Source organism: Ascidiella aspersa, chromosome 2 (assembly GCF_963924565.1).
Source record: "Ascidiella aspersa chromosome 2, kaAscAspe10.2, whole genome shotgun sequence".
NCBI classification, from domain to species: Eukaryota; Metazoa; Chordata; class Ascidiacea; order Phlebobranchia; family Ascidiidae; genus Ascidiella; species Ascidiella aspersa.
This window is the reverse complement of record NC_139448.1, coordinates 27,977,586-27,999,535: the sequence shown is the minus strand read 5'-3', so window position 1 is coordinate 27,999,535 and position 21,950 is coordinate 27,977,586. Positions and strand designations below refer to the sequence as shown.

The following is a 21,950-nucleotide window of genomic DNA, read 5'->3' as shown; positions in this document are numbered from 1 at the left end:
TGTGAAGAAAAAGTCCAAACTCAAGCGGTGGTGAATTCTTTATCGATTTCGCTTTTCCAACCCCGCACGTTCCCATAGTATCATACACAGGTAATTTTTTTGATATTTTACTTAAAATCGCGCCATTTTAAGAAAGTTTAACTCGGGCATGAAGAACCTCTTGTACTTCCGCACGGGAACCACATTACTGAAACTCAAGAGCGAAAAATGGGTGTGCAGTGACTAAAAATTCAAAGCATTTGTTAAAACTTGTACAAGAATATCTGGGTGGTTACTCCCACATTGTGCAATTAGTTATACGCATTCCTACATTTTTTCGCCTTAAGACTGAAATTTTGTGTTTGCTAATCTAGGTAAAATATAAATGGTAGACTGCCCGTCTAAGTTGGGATAGCTATTAACTAATTACTTGCCTCAACTGTGTGGTGTTAACATCTATAAATTTGGCTGTACGACTAAAATTATTTTCAAGCACAAGAGAAAAAATAACGATTTCATATCTTTGTTTCAAAACTCGGCCACGAAAACCATATTTAAAAGCAGCTAACCACTCGGTTGAAAAAGGCTGGCAACGCCGAGTAAATGTTCATCTGTATTGCGATCTCTCTTGTTTCTCGATCCGTGTTCGAACAGAGGACCAAGCGAATTCATCTTGGGAACTTCCTTGAACTGCTGGCTCACGTGGCGCTCGATCAAGGACGACGTAAGCTTTTTAAAGGTCGCCTTTCGATGCTTTTCGCTGCTCTGCGGAAACTTGGCGATAAAATCGCCCAGAGAGCTCTGATCAGCGTTCGGAAGCGCAGCCGTGAGCACGGAAAGGAAAGTTTGCTTATGGTTAGGAAGAGCTTGGATAACCATGAGGGCTAGGGATGATATCTGTGCTTCGCAGCCCTCGTGTTCGCCGTGCCGGCACAGACCCCGCAGAATGCCTCGGAAGACCAAAGCGACGAGATCTTGCAGGAACAAGTGTGGCTGGTCACGGAGAAGGACTTTCAGTAAGGGCCACATGATCTGAGTTGCTTTGAAGCAACTAGTCGTATCGTGCCACGACATTGCTTCCAAGGCGTTGGTGAAGACACAGCCTCCTGCCTTTATCGTAGTGATTGCGGCTCCGAATTCTGTCAGTTGGGCGAGGTGTCCACCTCCGATGACCGAGATTTCGTCTGCAGTCTTGTTCCCGGCAAGTTCGGCAGCCGTAGGGGGATTCTTGTTGACGCAGACGCTAACGAGCAGGTCGAGATGCTCCCGACTCAAAGTGCGAAGGAGCTGTTCCTCGATTATCTCCTCGTCCGGTTTGTCTTCCACCTCGGTTCCGTTACCGCATCCGTTGATACGACCGGATTCCTTTTTCTCGTATTCCTTCCACATCGGAGCGAGCCGCTCTGTCATGATGCCGCAGTAGGAAACAAGCACGAGGTTGCCGGCAGTTTCCACTTTATCCGACGGACAGTTTTTCAGATACGGCACTAGAAACATCCGGATCAAGCTTTTGAGTCGAAGCACGGGAAGGGTTGCCATGCCGTTGAAGAAATTCGCCTCTAGAACTTGAAGGATCTGCTCGGAATAGAAAATATCCGGAAAGCTTTTGCTCGCGCATCCGACGATCTGGTGGCAGCTTGAGAGGTTCATGATGAGGAAGATTTGAATTCTTTCCCAGTGAGGTCTACTTTGTTCCTCTGTGTCCGCGGATGTTGCGGACACCTGATCAGGGTTCTTGCACACCAGAGACTTCTTTTCGCAGTCTCGAAGGTGAAGAGCTCGAGCGTTGTTGGGGTGAGTCTCTTTGCTGACCTCGGGCGACCACATGAGCGACACGATTTTGTTTAAAGTCATCGCGAGCTCGATCAGTCGACCAATGTGCGCCCCACAAGGCTGAACCACCTTTTCGTTTTGATAAAATCCACCAAATTGCAGCTGTTCGTGGTTGGAGGGAACTTGTGACCTTGTAAGCACGGCCAAGGTCAGAGTGAGCAGGTAATAGATGTCGGATCGCATTTGGGAGTGAGTGTCGCTTGCTTCGGCACACAAACCAATAGCGCGGGCAAAGTTTAAGGGGCTTGCGAGTGCTGAAGCAAGCTCGGGTGAATTTACAATGAAACTCGTCGTTTCCAAGATGTCTTTGATCAAACCACTCTGCGCCTCGAAGTTTTTCCACTCGTTGCTGATTAAAATGAGACTCTCGAACATCGAAACCTTCTCAAAAGTGGAAAACGCAAGCGGGTCGCTGCCGAGACGCTGCAGGATCAAACCTTTGAGGAAATCCATCATCGGAAGGCAGATCGTCGGGTGGTACTTTGCAATCCTCACCAGGATCACTCCAACTTGCCTCCTCAGCGAACAAACACTGGACAAGTTTTGTTTCTGTCTCGTTTCGTCCAAGATTGCAAAAGCGCGATCGCAGAGCAGCTGGAAATGTTGACAAGGATCCGACGATAGGGCGACCAATTTACAGAGAGAATAAGCCGAAGTCAGGAGTATCTTTTGAACCTCGTAATTGTCGGTTGTCTTTGAGAGGTAATTATGCAATAACTGTTCCGCCTGTCGGATCGGGAGCAGGTGGGTCTTGTTCTTCTCGGCGGCCGCGCCAACCACACAGCCGAGAACGGTGTCCGAGAAGGTCTGCGAGCTCTCGAGAAGTCCGACATCGTCGGGCGAAGTTGCGAGCTGGTAGTGGACCGACTCGAGGCAAAAGTTGACCACGTCGATTGGCAATGCGACGGCGCAAGCTCGCAACAAATCAATACACGTCGAGCGGAACTGCTTCGCAAAGATGCTCATCTCATCTTCGTCGCCTCCGAAATCAATCTGCTCCAGGTGAGTAAAGTTGGTTTGGTTCTTCGATAGATGCTTTCCGACGAGGACGAGAAGTTGCGGAACGGAAGAGAGAAGGCTTGCATCCTTGCGGATCTCCTGGTGTCGGAGTAGTTGGATGCAAGCCAGCAGGGGGGAGTGAGCCACGACTCTGCTCTCGTGCCTAGCCAAGTCGAACACAACGCTCAGGAAGCAAGCAAAGCCCTTCAAACCTTGCGGAAACTCTGCGTTTTTGTCTTTGTCCTGCCAGAGATGAACAACGTGTCCGACCAACAACGACAAGCATTTGCTGATGGTTTTCAGGAATGCGAGGGAATCCTCGTTTAACTGCTCGATGGCACAAATCGCTTTTACGTATTCGGCCACAACCTTATCGTCGGTCAGCTTCAGAATGATCTTGCGCTCGTTCGGCGCGCCTTTACGCGACGCGATTGTGAGAATACACTCGGCAGCTGCCACGTTTACTCCAAAATTAGGATGCAGAAGTAGGAACAAAGTGTTAAGGATGTCGCCGTTGTCGGCGAAAATTTGCTCGACGTTGATCCACTCGAGGTAGACCGCAATTGTTTTCAGCGACGATGCGATTAGGTTCCTTTCTCCACCTGCCTCCAATTGCTCATTAATAACGTTGCGGAGAAAGTTTAAAACTTCCGAGGACGAAAAAGTCAGCGCTTGTCTGAGCTCCTTTGAACGACTTTTCACTGAAACAGTTTGATACAAAACAACGTCCTCGACCAAACCGAGCAGCATTCCTTGCACAACATCAGTCGAGCTTTTGCTTTGGCACAAAGCGAATACTTGAGGAAGCATATCGGGCCACTGCTGCGGCCAAACGTGCTTCACAATTTCGCACAAACAGCTGGCGATGGCCGACTTTACAAATTGGGTTTCGTTTGCGGCACATGACGAGAGATGAGAAAGCAAGTTGTTTTGAAAGGATAACTTTTGTTCGTCGCTTATGTCGGTCCATTTTAGTCGTGCCGTGTGTTTCACCAATTGCCAACCGAAATATCGGACAGTGGGAGGAAAAGTTCCATCACTTGCCAAACGGAACCCGATTTCGCCGCTTTCTTGGTGGTTTTTATAAGTTTCGCAAAGGTTAATAGCGGCGGTGCGTATTTGTGAATCAACAGTGGGGTCCAATAAAGTCTGTAGCGCGTACGCTAGCTTCTTAAAGTCAGTCTCATCCATTTTTTTAGTTATCTTCTTGTTTAATCAAGTCTTCTGCTTGAATTACCAAAGCCTTACGGTGTTGCGGAATCCGTTCTTTTTCTTTGTTGGAAGAGTTGGGTTGAACTGAATTTGATGTATCTCTGCAATATTTTGTTTTCATTAGTTTCACATATTACATAAAAGTACACAGTATATATGGAACAGTTGTTTTGTACAAAACTAAACAAACGCTGCTTAAACGAATAATATCAACATTAACAGAAAGAACTAAAAAATATTTTAATCGCTAAAACTAATCTAAATTAAAACGCTTTACAGTAAGCCTGCGACGTGTGTGTCGTCAGAGTCGGTTTGTTTGCCTAAAATCGGACTTAGGTGAGATCAGGGGCATATCTAGAAAATCAAAAGGAGGGTCATGAATTTTCAACTTACAAATTCCCATATTTTCTGTCTATCGTTAATGAATAAAGACGTCATAAAATAGTGATTTGTAAGGACATCATAAAAATTATCACACACAACCAATTAACGTCCAGCAAAAGTGAACTTTTGCGACGCAAAGCGAACACGTGCATCGAAACCCCTTAGTGTGCAATCGTTAACTTCAGGCAAAAAACTAAACCAAGATGGTGAAGTATGTGTGATTGAATTTGGTAGAATCATGTTTAGACTATCAGCAACGCATTTTCGTAAGTAATGTGTACGGAACCATGCTAAATTGCAAGCACGTCTCTAGCCACCTGTAATACTAATCGAAGGACATCGAATGTACGGCTATTAGGGTTGTAAAGGGGTGGAAAGTTTCCGGGAATTTTGAAGGACCCGGGAATAATGGGAATAATGGGAATTTTCGAATTTGGCATTTATTAGGTTAAAACATTTGTTAAATATTTCATCAACCAGAAAAAAATATTAAAAAACGATCTTAAGCATTTCTAGACGAGCAGGAGATGCTAACCGGAAGCGACTAGTACAGGGGTCGGCAACCTTTTTGTGGTCGCGGGCCTAAACTAGAAAGGTCTTTGCGGGCCGCACAATAAGTTAACTAACCATTGTGTTATTAAAATGTTAGAACAACTGTAAATCAGGCGGTATCGTTTTTTTGCACTTAAAGACGTGTGTAATTACATTTAAAAATGCAGTAAAGTGTTGGCGTGAAGCGCAAAAAATAGCGTTTGTGTGGTGTAAAATTCGGGTCCACACGTCATTATTCATACTACTAATGAAAAGTGTAATGAAACTACTTGGAGAAACGCAATAACTTTATTGGTTAATCTAATCAATATTTGCTAAGTTTTAAAGTCTGGGCGTACCTGTCGAGCGAAGTGAGCGCGATTTTTTTTTGGTATACCGGTATTTCTTTTAAATTTCTTTCAAGTTTTTATTACACTGCCGAAAATAATAAAATGGTAAAAAAAAATTAAATACGTTTTCCGTTTGTCCGTGACGCACCTGTCAATTTTCCACGCCGCTACGGTAAAGCACTAATCTTTTGAAAAGACATTACAAAACGTAAACCAACCGGATGTATGAAGATTATTCGCGAGTAGTGGGACATTTTTTCGCACTTACGTAGTTAAAATAGTCAAAAAGTAGTCAGCTTTTTGAAATTTGTCGTTAATTTTTTTTAATTTATCGTTTAATTTTATCAAAAAAATTTAGTTTTGATTTATATTTAAAGTCATTTTATCCATATTATATCCTCATTAGATCAATATATGGTATAAAAACGTGTAAATAATGACGTCTAGGTTATTTAAACCAATGTATTTCTAACAGGTAAAGATTTTGTCAAAATAAATTATTTTTAGGTCAAAATTTGTCAAAATTTTAATTTGTCAGGTCAAAATTTCTTAATTTTCAGGTCAAAAAATAATCGCCCTAGACAAGGGGTTCTTAAACTTTTTTTACCGCGGACCCCTAAAAAAATTTTTTGCTTCGCATGGACCAGTGTAGGTAAGAAATTTTAAGATGACGTCATAAATTTACGTCATAATGCAAACAGACTTCAGCAATTTATTGTTTCCTGTCCTAAATATGTGAAATGAAATAAAGTCTAAATATATTCAGTGCAAAAACGTTTTATTTTTAATATAGCCTACTATTTACGTTGAAAAATTGTTTGCCTAAATATACGCTGATAGTTGAATTAGGCTTTCATGGACCCCCTAAAACTAGTCCACGTACCCCAAGGGGTCCATGGACCCCAGTTTAAAAACCCCTGCACTAGATTGATGATTCATTTTTGCAGTTAATAAACTAAAATGTGTTTGTATGTTCGTAAGTATTTTAGTTATACATTGTACTTTTAATCTAAACAGTATAAGGCCATTGTTTTCCTGTTTTAATATCAAACTAATATTGTTTTAAAAGTTTCCGAAAATTTCCATGGAAAGTTCAGGCTCGAACCCCCTAACCACTGGATACACCACTGAATGGAATACTTCTCTTTTAGCATATATATGCCTCAAAATCAGTCACACATATTTCATGTTTTTTACCATATACACAAGTTTTTATGAGCTCTTGATTTTTAAGCCCAAATATGACTGAATATTAAAATTCATAAATATTAACATTAATATTTTAATAACGTTTTTTTTATGACTAATTTAAATTGCTTTAAGTAGTTTGTAAAAATTTCTGATTGATATCTCTTTTATTTCTGGAGATATTACACAGTGAAACTTCAAGCTGCATGCTTCCCTTTGTTTTTTTTAATGCCCTGCAGACCACAGATAGTGATATAAAGTGGCTTCTCTTTAATTTTTTCTAGGAATAAACAAACAATTCACATAAAACTTCTGACAATTATGGCATCAAAGTTAATTTGTTGAACCTAAGTTTGTTTAATTTAAGCAGATATAACCTAAGATGCATGAAACTTATATTACCATTATATATATATACATCACAAAAATGCTAATCTCAAGGCAAAATCCTATTTGTTGTTGTTATGCCTCTGTTAAAAAAATTATAATAAAGGTAAACAAATTTAATTATCTGAAAGAAGTACACCTCTACCCAAATAGCTCAGAGAGATGTGAAACATAGCAACTTTACTAAAAAAAATTTTTCGAATGAGTAAATATCAGACCTTGCAATGCTTCTCATTCTTATTTACACTTCAGGGGGAATCTTCTCTGGTTTACCAATGTCCAAACACATTTCGTTTTAAAACAACATTTATAAAATCTGCAAAACATCAACACAAATTTCATTCATTTTCACATGAAGAATGCAAACATATGACCTAATTGGTGTACATATTTGAAAAAAACTATGGTCAAGAATTTACTTTGTTATATTTTTTAGAGAAGGGTTTCGAACTTTTCACTCTCCCCTCTCCGAATAATATGTTTCATAGCCACAAAGCCCATTTGCTTACAGTCTGAATTATACAGTGTTTTCATCAATATAAACAGCGCTAAGTTGTGTTCAAATAAGCAACTAAAGTTAAGTCCAATGACGCCATGCGAAAAAAAACAAACATTTATTTGGTTTAAATGGGCTTAGTTTAAAAAAAAACTTAAAAATTGGACATAAACATGAATACTACTTAATATAATAGTATTGTAAAAATTGTGATTTTATATTAGTTTAAATGGGCAACATGATATGCGCGCACAGCGAAAACATATCACAATGAAACAAAGTTGGCAAAAATATACAGTTTAGGCAATGCCTGGTGCCCAGTGTGTATCATGTCACATTCAGGTTACTTAAACTGAATCTAGAAAATGGGAAAACCAAAATCATATCACTAAGGATTTGTCAAAAGTTTGCTGTTATAATTACGCTTAATATTTCGGTTGCAATGAAAAAAGGCCAAGATAAACTAATTTATAGGCTACAGCAGTGGTTCCCAACCTGGGGGTCGCAAGGGTTGACTGAGGAGTCGCCGTGTAATTTAAAAAAAATGATATAAGAAATAAGCAATATGAACTAAAAGTTGAGCAGTATGGAAGAACAAAAGCAACTGCCAGTCTAACAATTGTGTTCATGTGGCTCTTCTGCAGTTAACCAGTCGTGTTTATGACGTCAGCACTACAACTGATGAATCAAGCATAGCTTAAGCCAAACAAAGTCTAATAAAATCAATGGACGCTCAAACTGTAACCTTAGCTTGTTGTGCATATACTTCCGAGTTCCGAACAAATCCGGACATTTTAGTCAAATTTTGATACGATCCGTCTAGATTTTTTTCCCAATTTTGAAACGTGTTTTATTGGAGCTGGTTTATGTATTATGGGCCTACACTATATTTGAAGGGTCGCGTAAGTTATCGAAAACTTAAAAGGGGTCGCGATAACAGAAAGTTTGGAAACCACTACTGGGCTACAGCATGTGGACTCCTAAAAAAACGCTGTTAAGTTTATCACAGTCCCTGGAATAACAACTTAGGTAAATCCCCACCAATGTTAAAAATGCCGCCGTGCGCTCATAGAATGCTTACGTCACACATTTATTGATAAAAGGCCTGCCTGGTACGCCATGAAAGGTTCCACGTGCACCACAGAGTAATAAAAAGAATATTATTACAGTTGAAGAATCAGCTTGCAGATAAGTAATATGGCAATGTGGAGTCTGTACTGCATTTAAGTTGCACGTGTGCCGTCCGGGCTATAGTGTTTGTGAGTTATCCAAGCCCTCGTCCAGACGAATTTGCATTCGCTTAAAAGTCAAAATGTAAGCAGACTGGGCAGGTTGGATGGCACGAATATTACTAAATTTAGTAACTCCTCAGTAAACATAATAAGTAGTTAAATTGTGGTATCCTGTCGATAACAGTAAGTTCACCCGTTGTGCCTCGAATGACAACATTAAAAATACCGTGTCATTTTTTCCAAGGTTTGTTACAAGCATAACAAATGCGTATAAAGTATTACTTAGTCCTAAACAAAGTGTGGGCAATTATTTTGTGACAAGGGGCCGCATGATAGACGAAAGATGTCCTGATCAAAAAAGGGATTACAAATACATATAATATAAAGTGTGATTTCTTTGTAAAGATAGCTATAAATATTTTAAATTTGACAAGCTGATATAAGAGTGTAGCAATAGGTAAGTATGCGTTGTATGTATAATTTATTCAATACAATATACCAAAAAAAACAAACATAAAGGTGGTTTAAATTGCTTCCGACCAGTGAGCCATTTGCCCAGATCTGACCTAAACTGTGCTCTACTTCAATTGCGTTGACCAGGGATTTAACATTTTGCATTGTTTTCTATAACTTATATATCAGGCTGACTGACACAACATTGTTTACAAGTTAAAAATCGACTTCCCTTAATGCATAATTAAGCTAAAGGATTCAGTTTTTATTTGATATTTTGTAAGGCGAATGACAGTTTAATTTAGAATAAATCGTATTTCTTATAGTGCTTAAACATTCAGACTGGTCTAAAATCCTATCACAGAGTTCAAACAATTATTAAATCAACGCACAATATTTGGGTTAGAATGCGGGTTAGCATAAGCGCTTTGGGTGTGTATATATATGTTCTTATTTATAATGCTTGACCCACCAAAACATAAACGTTAACCCACTTCCTAACCCAAATAATGTGTGTTGTGGTAGGATTCTAGACCAGCACCAAATATTCTGCTAGTTCTCAGCAGGGCTGCGGAGTCGGACTCGAGGAGTCGGTTTGTTTTTGCTGGAGTCGGATTCGGGACTCGAGTAAGACCATGTAAAACTACCCGGGTCCGAGATGCGCATGCGCAGTGACAATTTTAAAACTGATATGGCCGTCAAATGGAAATTGTAAAGTTGTAATAGCATGTGGTGGAATATTTTCCAACCATGTATTGTGAATGAAAGAATTATACGACACCCCTATAAGTGGAATGCTGAATATCCACGTTATTTTAGTTACGTAAATTGGTGAAATACAGGCTGTAGAGTCAATGCCGGACTCGGGACTCAACAAAATCGCATATTTGCCCAGAGTCGGACTTGGGTTTATTTCTTTGGCTGGAGTTGGACGCGGGTTATTTTTAACCCACTCCTCAGCCCTGTTTCTCAGTGTTAGTTTAGATTTAACATAATTATTTGCAATTGTTAAAAAGGTAAAAATGAGCCTAAAGATGTTGACTACTTTATTTAGATACAAAATATGGGTAAAAACAAAAAAGGTTTGTCTGACAAAGTCAGACAGTCAAAGTTAAAGCGAAAATCTAATAACACTCTTGACCAAGTTCGGAAAAATCCTTTTGAAATCAAGATCAACAAACAAAAGCACACCATTCTTGGAAGAAAGACAAAACATGATAAAGGTTTACCTGGTGTGTCAAAATCTAAAGCTAACATCAAGGTACTGTTTTTTTGTTCTCTGTTAAATAATTTTTTGTTTTGAAGTATGGCTCTAGTCCCTTTATATTGAAACATATTTAAAAATTTTGTATAAACATTTATATACACACTACAATCTTAATTTGTGATGTGCATTATTTTAATTTGGAGCTATAATCATAAAAATAGATGAAAAAAACATTCAAAGGTAGTTGGTCCAGTTTATTAGATCAAATATTTCATTTTCTTCAGCGGTTAACCTACTAGTATGTTTTTAGGTAGAAATGTATTTGATAAAGGATTGCCATGGTTACCAATGTAGAATTGGACGATGATCATTACTACCACTTCTGAGTTGACATTATTGGACATCCATAATCTCAATATTAAAAGGCATATTATATTTTAATGGTTATTCTCATTTTACAGAGGAAAGAAACTTTACTAAAAGAATACAAACAAAGGAACAAGACTAATCAGATAAAAGATGAAAGATTCGGAGTCAGTGACTCAAACATTACACTGGAGGAAAAAATGCTTCAAAGATTTTCCCTCGAGCGAAAAAAGAAACATGAAAAGATGTCTCACTTTAAGTAAGAAAAACAAATGTCCATAGAGTACCTTGTTTGTTTTAAGAACACTAATGAGCCTCAACTGCTTTCTGTATTATTGTAAATATTTTGATTTTTTATGTATATATCTATTTTTAGTTTAAATGAAGAAGAAGATCTGACTCACTTAGGTCAATCACTTTCAACTATTGAGAAGTTCGATGATTATCAAGAAAGTGATAATGATGAAGAAAGTGGTGTTATTTCAGGTGAACTGGGAAACCAAATTTTTCCTTCTGTTGTCTTATCTACTATATTTAAGCATTAAATGTTTGCATTTAAAAAAAATTGTTTTACAAATATGAGTCTGTTATTTTATCTTATTTTAGTAATTGGTGGTGAGATTTTAAACAGTTCTACTAATTTTCAAGTCTTTTAAGATAAACAACTAAGGTTTGAAATATTTGGTTTTGTTTTACCAGGGGAATATGTATCGCACGCTCATTTTGGAGGTGGAATATTTTCAAAGAAATCTGATAAAGATGCTCAAATGGACGAAGAAGACAAAACTCGTACCAGGAAAGATGTTATAGACGAAATTATTGCTAAATCTAAACAAGCCAGGGTACATCTACACTTTGTTATTTTAAAGTGTCATGTTTTGTTATTTGTTGGTACAGTTGGTGAAAAAATGTTATATAGCTGATTTTAAAATCTGGAGAATGATTGAACAAACAATAATTCCCTATTTATTTTATTATGTATATATTAATATTTTAGTATGAAAAGCAAACGACCAAAGAAAAATCGGAGGAGTTGAGGGATAAACTGGATGACACTTGGAAGGACTTTGAGAAGCTTATAAAGTTTTCGAAGCGCACACCCTGGGGTATTAAAACATAAAGATCAATTTACAATTTCTATGTCATTAATATTAGTCTATACATCGTTTCCATTAAAAAATCAAAGTAAGATGGCAGCACTACAACTTTTTTAGTAATTCTGCAAATGCATAAAAGTTCTCTATTACAGTTATTTACAAACATAGTATACTTACAAATTCAGATATATACACCTTTATGGTATGTAAAACTTGTTAGTTATTTGTTAATATTCTTTTAAAAATATAGATAAAGAGATGGCACGTGAAAGTGAAAAACCTGATGATTATGACATGGCCTTAAAGCAGATGATTTTTGAAAGAAAAGCTGCACCTTCTTCAAAGTATGTCTATTTTTATGGGAATCACTAGCATTATTTTTTTATGTGAAAGAAGAAAAATATTTCAAAATAGAATGTTTTAACTTGCCTAGTTTAATAATTTAGTGCAGTTGTCGACAAATTTATGAACTGTGTACTTTTCAAACTGAGACTAATGTGTAGAATGTAGAACTAATGTTTTTATTTTTCTATATAAAACATTAGTCAGCATACAACTCTTTAATGTTAAAGGAGCAAAAGTGATGCTGAATTAGAGGCAGAACGTCAAGCCACTCTTAAAAAGAATGAAGAAGAAAGAATTGCTCGCATGCAGTCAAATTTCAATGATTCTTCAAAAAAGAATTTCGCCCACTTATCTGCAGATGCGATCGAAGAAGAGTAGGAACAAATCATTGTTTAAAGTTTTTGTCCATTTAGTAAATTAACTTTTCTTGACCAAAGTTAGCTCTGACTTTACAAAACCTAAAAAATGTCTAAAACGCTTCTGGATGTTTAAGGGGCATCGTCAAGATAGAATCCAAAGTTGTAACGCTATCCTTCTCTGATTTAAAGCAAAACCATTGATAGTTTCATTGATTATTATTGATCTTCAATTTCACTGAATATTATGTGTCATATTTATACAACAACAATAGATTTAACATTTAGTTTTATTTATACATTTTTTTAAATTCTATTTTGCAGCTTTTATGTTGAGCCAACATGTGAGGATCTTGAAGTAGATCCAATGGAAGAGCAAGATGACGTTGAAGATGAAAATAAAGTTGATGGATTAAATAAAGATGGGGTACAGTAATGCCTCAAAACTGCTTCACAGTAAACGAATTGTATTTAAGAAATTTTGACAGAAATACAATAATACAAATTACTTTTTGTATTACTTTTAAACATTAAAAAATGGTCAATTTTAAAAAGTATAATATAAATCAGGGGCTCCCAACCATTTTTACACCGTAGCCCCCTTTGAAAATTTGAGAAATCAGTGCCCCCCTATTTTCAACCTTTTAAAAAAATTAAGAAACGTTGTTTAGGGACCCCTGTTGTAAATGGACAATTTTATATCAAAGATTGTTGACGATGACGCGACTCCGAGTGATAGTGAAGAAGAAGAAGAAGAATCGGAGCTTGGAGATCAAGGAATCGAGGATGACCAGGAGGAGGGGCAGCCTGAGGAGCAGGATCAAGAGTCGGATGATTATTCAGACATCGACTCCGGAAACGAGGATGACGTGGACATGACCAGTGTGGAGGAAGAGAATGAACAGCGAGCGAATATCTCGAACAATGAAAAGGAAGAAGTTCGGAAGACGTCGAATAATAAATGTTTGTTTGTTCTTTGGTTTTGCACTTTGAAACTGTAAAACATTCAAATTTGATTTTTATCTAATTTGTATTTTTATAATGAAGATTTGTAAACACTCGTTTTATTTCTTACTCGAAAAAATAATCTGAAAACAAGGGCTGCGGAGTTGGACTGAGGACTCGAGTAAGACCACATAAAACTACTCGAGTCTGACGTGTGCATGCGCACCACCGAATTTCAGCTCGGGACTCGACAAAATCGCACATTTGGCCGGAGTCGGACTCGGAAGTCGGCCTCTGGTTTATTTTGTTGGCTGTACTCGGATTTGGGTTATTTTTAACCGACTCCGCAGCCCTGATGAAAACACTACTTTTAAAACTTATCATTCGTCATATTTTTTAATAAAATGCTTGTATTTACCTTTATAGTAACTAATTAGCACATAAGGGTGATTACAACACGAACCATACAACTTTCAAGACTGGTCTTGTCAATACTGATGGTTTGAAATTCGCGATATATATTTAACGATAACGTAATCCAAATATGTTCCACCCAAAAACAGGAGTCGTGAAACATCAACCGAGCACTTTCGTTCACTTCTTTTTCGCAGTTCCCGCTTCCTATTCCGAATTCGCGTCCCACGTCGCCAACGAGGAATCGTCGAATCGTGATCTTGCGGCACAGAGTCTCGTCGCCGAGCTAAGGACGAAATTTGCGCCCGGCCTCAAACAGGGCAACAAGGCCAGGATGGTCGAGTTGTTCGCTTACGTTTGGGAGCACTGTTGTCGGACCGCCGACTCTCCCGCTCCAAATTTGGCGATAGTTTCTTCACTTGTCAGGTGAGTGCCACAATGCCACATGCCTTCGTTACATTAATCTTTTTAGGGTCAAGAATCGGGTTCTATTATTATTTTCATAGCGCACGCAGTGTTGCAAACAAGTCGTTTTGAATTGACGCAAGTCCAAGTCAAGTCATTTGTAAAATTGCTTTAGTCCAAGTCAAGGCTTTTAAAAAATATGTGGTGAAGTCCCAGTCCAAGTCATCGGTTGCCTAATTCAAGTCAATTAGAGCAAGTCAACTTATCTAAAAAAAATAAAAATATTTAATCCTATTATCCGTTTTCGTGCATTACTTGAGATAAGTTGCTCAATTTTAGAATAAAATGTTAAATGAAGACACTTATTTTAAACCCAAGGCATTTGACTCAATGACGTCAAGTCATTTGTTCAAAAGACTTAGTCAAGTCAGTACAAATTACAACACTGAGTACACGTGGTAGAATAATTGCCTGTTTTTAAATATAACTGTATGTTTTGGAACACAATACAAGTCTTCTTAGTAATTTTAATAAAAAATACCAAAGCCATAATATTGTTTTAGAAAACGGACCAGCGAAATGCCGATTTTATCGAATATTATAGTTTTACTATTTTTCTTGTATTTATGTTAATTTATAAAATCCGATTATTGTAACTGAAAAAAAAGGCCTGTTTTGTTATCATATTAAGTGAAAAAACGAATCTACTGTTGTTTCGTTTTCGCAGAAATTTTCAACACTTATCATTCCTTTATAAACTTTTGGATTGAACATACCGTCAAAAAATTAGAAAATCTCTGTTGATTTTCGTTTATATTATTGTAAAAAGCTTTACTAGTTTATTTATTTATTTAGGCCTCTTTTCGAATTGTGTTTGATGAACAACTTGGTTTGTGCCCAATGCATTGTCGAAAGAATGAAAAGATCTTTTCAATCGTGTTTTCGATCAAGAAAGTCAATTAATGTAGCGTGGCCGAGTTTTGCTGTGGTAAGCAAGAGGATATTTGACGTCATACAACACAAAACATGAGATATAGACGCTTGATGAATTTATAACTCGCAGCTGATTTTGTACTAGTTTTTAGCATGGCATAAAAACTATCACCAATGCAAAATTTCCCTTTTCACTAATATTCACTAATAATTTCAAAAGTCGGACTTAATGTGCTACCAGTACATCATTATCTTTCTAATTTGTTTAAAAAAAGTGATTTGCCATGTAAATTTTTAAAGTAGGTAAAAATCTAACCCAATTAGCGTAATATATCTAACCAAGGGCAAAAAAATCAAACCTAAGGATAGATTTTTCAAATAAAAATGTTAGTATGTTAATGAAGTTACGCTTGTTTTTTCATTGTGTAGAATTGAAAGCGTGTGATTTTGTTACAGCTTATACAATTCAAGTTGATGAAGAACTTGTTTTCGACAAGCGACTTCAGCCACCCCGTCATCACTCCGGCTTTTCATTTCATGTGCAGTCTGTTGAACAAATGCGGAATCAATAATATAAGGTTGATTTGGTTCTAAGCTTAATCTCTAACAGTTGTGTTTGACGTAATTTTAACTGAACCCTGATATATCGAAAATATGTTTAGCATCTGAAAAAATCAATCTATGTATATTTCTGTTGATTTTTTTGCTTCAATTAATTTGGTTAAAAATCAACACTAAAACACCGTTTTTGTGTAATCCAACTATTTTTGGTAGGCGTTCTGAGGAACTATAACAACCGAGTCCGGGCTATGGCGCAACCCTACATTTAGATAACCAATATTGTTCCGATATTATATATCATCTTGTCGTATATTAAGTACGATTGTCAAGTTATTATATTATAGCTTTGTAGAAAGTGTGCCGTGATTTTGCTTGGTTTTCTTTGTGTGAAAACCTAAAAAAGTAAAAAAAAACACTGATCTAGGGTATATTTTCGGAATTCAGTTTAGATGTTTTTGTTTTCCGCAGTGACGTTTCGCGAGGCTTATTCGTGTGCACGATCCTGTTCGAGTTCGTGTCGTTTTCGAAGCGTTTTATTCCCGACTGTGTGAACTACCTGGTGACAGTTCTGTGCCTGGCTCTCTCGTGGAAGGCAAACGATAAAGGTTGGTCGAGTTTCGTTATTAAACGTTTCGGCCCTTGGTCGTCGATACAATGGTAACGAATGAAGCACTGTAAACCGCAAAATTATGCAAGTGCGCTGCTATTGCTAGTTATTTATCTTATTGGTCAAGATCGCTAGGCAAGTGGTTTCTATTCATTTAAGGCCCGTTTACCTACAGCTGCACTGAGCTGAGCAAAGCGTAATTTGCATTTAAATTCTATTGTGGCGAGCGTTTCACGCTTTGCTAAACTCAAGCCCCGTGCAGCAGCTGCAGCTAGCTTAAAGTTACGCTTTGGAGCGATTTTCACGCTTTGCTAAACTCAAGCCCAGTACAGCTATAGAAAAACGTTACGTTTGGAGCGATTTTTACGCCCAGCGCAGCTCAGTGCAGCTGTAGTGTAAACGGGCCTTTAGGACACATCCAATAAATATAGTTTCTGCCATACAGATATTTAGTGCATGATATCGGATTTTGTAAATAGGGATGACCGATAGTTGACATTTTGCCCTGATACCAATAATACCCGATATTTTAACAAAAAGGATCGCGGTCCGGTCCGATACTAATGACGTCATAACTATGCTCCAACAAACAAAATAGTTTAAATTAAATCGTTCAAGAATAGTTTTTTGGGGGATATTAGGTCAAACGTTTCTGTAGTTTTCAAAAATGTAATTACCACCAAATGTTAACAATTTTTTTTTGATGAAAAAAAGGTAGCAATTGCTGCATTGGGCGACAAATCATGGCTAACACCTATATTAATTTAATATCGGATCGGCACCGATACCACCCTATAGAAGCGGATGGGTACCGATACCACCACTTGTCATCGGGTATTGGCTCCGATCTGATATTATGCACAAATCCTGTTCGAGTTTCGATATTATCGGACATCCCTATTTGGAAATTACACAAGCAACATTTAATATTTAAAGGTTTTCATTATAAACTGAACAGAGCCTGTTACCCCGAATCGGCCTGGTTTAATTTTGTCGATCAATAATTACCTGAATTTGCCTCTAATTAAATCACCTAGACCTGTCAAACATTGTCTGGTAACAAACGTTTCACCGTCATTTTTTCTAAATTTTTATGGTTCCAAGCAAACTTAACACAACATAGTTGTTCTCCTATATTGTTTTTATTCAGACTTTTTTTTATCTTTGCAGAACTGCCAACTGTAGCCAGCGTCCGCCTAAACAAACGAAACTTTCAACTACTTCGATTAAAGGAAGGAAAAATTGAAGACGACAAGTTGAAGCCAGATCTCATTGCACTCGTAGCGTCGAGATGTGATACCATTGCAGTCAATGACACAACGAGGTATACACTTTATCTTGTCATGTAGTCCTCAGGAGAAATATTTTCCTGGAAATGTTTACCGCAGTGCTGAATTTTGAACTACGCCAGTGATTGTAAAAATTACATTTGCGCCACAGTTTATCATCCTAACTATACACGGCATCGTAGTAGGTCAGGAGTCACCAAACGACGGCCAGTTCCGGCCGGCCAGCCTAATTTATTCAGCCAGCGGCTTATTACCGATATGATCTTAAAATATGTTTATTAATACTTTATTACCCGAAATGTTTGTCGGATGCAAGTTCAAGCTAAATTTTGATGAAATTTAAACTAAATGACAATTTCCTAAAGATTAGTATAATTTTCACAAAATATCTAGTTCACCTTTTCCTTGTTTATAATAATGACGTTAGATAAGGTGGATAAAAAATTTTATATCCGGCCTCCGATCTTCAATCTTTACAATTATCTAAACTATTTTTGAAAAAAGTAAATTCCAGATGTATTACCAGTTATTTACTATGCAGTATGCATGGTACATTAAAGTAACGCAATCTTGATTACATGCCTACTCGTAATGCAAATGTATTCCAAAACTACAAAAAAGCGGTACAAATGACAATCTCTCGAGGCACAGTGTTGTTAACTAGTCTCATAAACCAATATGTTTAAAATGTATTAATTTCTGACTGCTGATGAATCGAGATTTCATGAATCGAGTTTCATTCGGATTAAGAAAATTAGCAGAACTGATGATGCTTTTTTGCGTAACTATATAGTATTCTGCTTTTGTTAAATAAAGTTGTTTTAGATCTTTTTTACAACCTTTGTGTTTTGTTCGGATCATATGATATGGAAAAAAGATCAACAACTAGAAATGTCGGAGCAGGCTTAGATCCCGATATTAACAAAAATAATAATAATAATAATAATATTATTATTACTTCATCTCTGACTGCTGCTATGCTCTTTTTCACTCAATTAAGTAAAGTTTGGCCGATATCACTTTTTTGGACCGATATTAATACCCGATTTTTTTACAATTTTGTCAACCGATACCGATACCGATTTTTTTATATACCTAAGAAATGTTCAAAATTTGAATTAATTAAAAATAAAATCCACATAACGTTTTAGTTTATATACCTTTATCAATTATATATATTAAACTATTATTTTATTATATCATATTTTCGTAGTAAAATATCGGCCAAAGTATCGACCTACATTTACCGATACCGATATCGGTAGAAGCCAAATATCGGCCCATATATCGGTCTATCTCTACAATTAAGCATAACTTAAAGCCTTGAAATCTTTATGCAGGCTGCAGTTACTAAACGTAGCCCTCCAGTTGACTACGCGGTTTCTTTCCTTGTACACTGACCTTGTATCCTTTGACGAAATATCCGCTCCTGTGACGCGCGTATGTCGAAGGCTGCGGGCGGAAATCGACCAATCAGAGGCGCTGGTCGAGTCAGCTGACCGGCTTCTGCTGCTGATCGAATCGAACGCGGGCAAACCGAGAAAACCGATTTCTTTCGGAAGAGAAAAGCCGAAAGCTTTGCGACTCATCAATCCAAAAATAGAAGCCACGTAAGTGCAACTTTGTTATCAGGTGTAACTTTTTTTTAGAATTTACGATCGATTTTTTTTTAACCAACTTTTTTAGTTCGATTCGGCGGTATGACCTTTTGTTTAGGGCGTAATATATTTACCTATCTACAAACGGTTCGGCATTCAGCAGGCAGTTTTAGTTCTATAAATGGAAACCTCTTTCCGAACAAGGTAATTGAAAGTTATAGAGAAAATAAACAAAAATTGTGCATTTTAGCCTCGGGTTGCAATTCAACGCAACGCAACGTTTTCTGCCTCAAAGGTAGCAATCCTAAGCTTTCGAACGATATTATCCTGGCGGCCGTACTTTTTGTCTAAAAAATTGTGCATCGGTATCGGCTAAATTACGAAGACTCGGCTATTCTGAAATTATACCTGTTTTATTGTTTTGTTTTTTTTTCTTTTCCGTATCCCGCGTTTTCATTGCCTTGCTGCTTAACTTAGCTCTGTTTTTTTTTTAAAACCGATGAAGCCCTTAAAATTATATCACTTCGGATTCTATAATAAACTGAAACTTGATGTTGGCTTCGTACTACGAAGTTCGTAGTCAAACGGGACACAGGTACAAACAAGTTCTTCCAGTTCACCACGTTCTTCAGTAGCATGTGCCCATATTTCCCATTATGCTGAAGTATAAGGTTAAATTGTTGTTCGCCATTTCGCTTTAGATCTTCCGGTTTTTTTCAAGTGTTTATTTTTTATTTTTCGTTTTTTTACCACTTTTATCGATACGATCAGTGCATAACTGTATATACGCATACCATGTCCGAGCGATTTATGCTGTCAAACCCTGTTTAGGTTCAACACCCGTGATACTTTTTAGCCAGAATCGGACACTTCTCTGTTGGACACTATGTGTTGGACACTATGAAACGCGTTCACTTGGTTTTACTCAAACATCAGACCCATTGAGAAAAACAGATTTGACTACTGTGTGAAATAGAGTCATATTTTTGTTTTTAAGTTATAAACATTAGACTTGGACTCGTAGTAGGTCAAACTAAAACGAATTTCCATTTTAACGCACAAAACATTAGCGCAGCAGGCCCGCAATTTAAACTTGCCTAACCCAACCTTGCTCCACGCAGCGGCGAGCCATTCCAGAAAAAGTCGCGCAAGATGAACCCGATGAAGCGTGAACGAGAGCGTTTGTTGCACAAGAAGCGTCGCGAGCTGAAGGGAGCTGTGCGTGAAATCAGGAAAGACGGACGCTTCATCGCCAGACAAAAGCGCCAGGAACAGGAGGAACTGTGAGTTTTTTGTTGTTGCTGTTGTTGTTGTGTATTTATGAGTATTGCTTGAGCGAATATGCTGTTGCTACCAGGCATAGTATATACTGCTGAAAATAATTTCTTGTTTTATCCGATGTTTCGGTTACCAAAATACGTTGGGCTTCCTTCAAGCACCCGCTAATAATCACATGCGTGTAATTTATCTTTCAGTGACGCAGAACGAGCTGCTCGTGTGAAGCGGCTCCACGGTCTCCTGTCCAATCAAGAGGGCGACGTGAGGAACATCGAACGCAAGAAGTACAAGCTCGAAATATAATAAACTTTACCCCCAAAACACGTGTCTCTTCGTTTTGTTGTGATACTGAACATACCTTATTTCCATGTAATGCTTATTTATTCTTGCAGTTGTTAGGTTTCATTTAAGGGCAAAGTTTCTATAGTTTCTGCCACGGCTGCGCAGTCGGACTCGGGACTCAAATAAAACCACGTAAAACTACCAGTTTCCCGTGTCCGACGTGTGCATGCGCGTTTTCAAATTTCGAAACTGATTAGGCCGCAAACTGTAAATTATAAAGATTGAATAGGTGGATGAATTTAATGAAACCCCTACGAGTGGATAGCTGAATATCCATAGGCATACCCAGGTGCAAATAATTTGTGTCAATCCCGGAAAAAAGAAAACTTTTAAAAACATTGTCGTGTTTTTAAAACTTGATGCTTAACAAATTAAAACAAAATTGAGTCGCGCCCCATTCCTAACCTTTCAGCCCACAAAACCTTGGGAATTCACATTTATTTCACCAGCCCCAAAACACTTGTTGTCGATGTGGATAAGCTTCGTTATAGAGCAATTGATACAAACGCCACTCATTAGGTTTCCATTTGGGTACCGTACACCCATTGCTTGAGAAAGCCTTCTATGTTGTTACAGAATATAAAATTGATTTCTTTACTACAGCGATTTCCGAATATTTCATCCCTGTAAATTAAGGTGAACCATAATCTTAGTGTTAAGACTAACAAATGCCGTGTTAAATCTAAAAACCTTTGGTTTATTGATAAATGAAAACAGTTCTTCACGACGTTTAGTTAAAAACAGTGTATGCGTTAAACCGGTCCGATGCATTCTTGATAAATTCATTGTTTATTTACTAGAAACGTGATTGTTTAAACTTTTTGCCGTTTTAATCAGAAACACATTAAACCAGCAGGGATAGTTTAACCTTGATAAAGTTTCCAGTCGTTAAAGGAAATTGCACATTATGTAACCAGAGATGCTGGTTTCCTGAATAATTTAAAGCTTTGAACGCGTGGTGTTATTTTCAGTTGTTTCGGGCCACACACTATTCGAGCTCCACTGTAAACTGTAAAATCATGGCAAAAACTCTCGAACTTGTGCACTGGCGAATTTCGAAGCCGATATAATCAAATATTTCCGATTTTCGACTCTTTAACTGCGCCTTTGGCAAAGCGATTTTGTCTATTAAATCTTAGGAGAAGCTATTGTACTATTAGTAT

At 37.5% G+C, this 21,950-nt stretch overlaps 2 protein-coding genes across 2 annotated transcripts; one reads left to right on the top strand and one right to left on the bottom strand.

Annotated features, from left to right (window-relative positions):
* Positions 1-359: 359 nt before the first annotated feature.
* On the bottom strand, positions 360-7,177 carry LOC146164664 (exportin-5-like). The gene is made up of 2 exons (XM_083381845.1): positions 7,082-7,177; positions 360-4,124 (listed from the first exon to the last, which is right to left on the bottom strand). Exon 2 carries the CDS (start codon positions 4,000-4,002, stop codon positions 544-546), a length of 3,459 nt encoding a protein of 1,152 aa, XP_083237971.1. The 5' UTR covers positions 4,003-4,124; positions 7,082-7,177; the 3' UTR covers positions 360-543.
* Positions 7,178-10,107: 2,930 nt separating this feature from the next.
* Positions 10,108-20,760, top strand: LOC146164663 (nucleolar protein 14-like). Its single transcript, XM_083382084.1, has 17 exons — positions 10,108-10,305; positions 10,713-10,876; positions 10,994-11,103; positions 11,317-11,459; positions 11,615-11,723; positions 11,965-12,058; positions 12,287-12,433; positions 12,740-12,842; positions 13,123-13,378; positions 13,972-14,200; positions 15,035-15,167; positions 15,569-15,690; positions 16,142-16,278; positions 17,451-17,604; positions 18,910-19,179; positions 20,289-20,450; positions 20,643-20,760. Exons 1-17 carry the CDS (start codon positions 10,108-10,110, stop codon positions 20,746-20,748), a joined length of 2,637 nt encoding a protein of 878 aa, XP_083238210.1. The 3' UTR covers positions 20,749-20,760.
* The last annotated feature ends 1,190 nt before the right edge of the window (positions 20,761-21,950 follow it).

Coding starts and splice junctions, on each gene's coding strand:
- LOC146164663 (XM_083382084.1), top strand. CDS start 10,108: ATGGGTAAAAACAAAAAAGGTTTGTCTGACAAAGTCAGACAGTCAAAG. Junction 11,724..11,964: donor TTCGAAGCGCACACCCTGGG/GTATTAAAACAT, acceptor TTAAAAATATAG/ATAAAGAGATGGCACGTGAA. Junction 15,168..15,568: donor CGTGGCCGAGTTTTGCTGTG/GTAAGCAAGAGG, acceptor ATTTTGTTACAG/CTTATACAATTCAAGTTGAT.
- LOC146164664 (XM_083381845.1), bottom strand. CDS start 4,002: ATGGATGAGACTGACTTTAAGAAGCTAGCGTACGCGCTACAGACTTTA.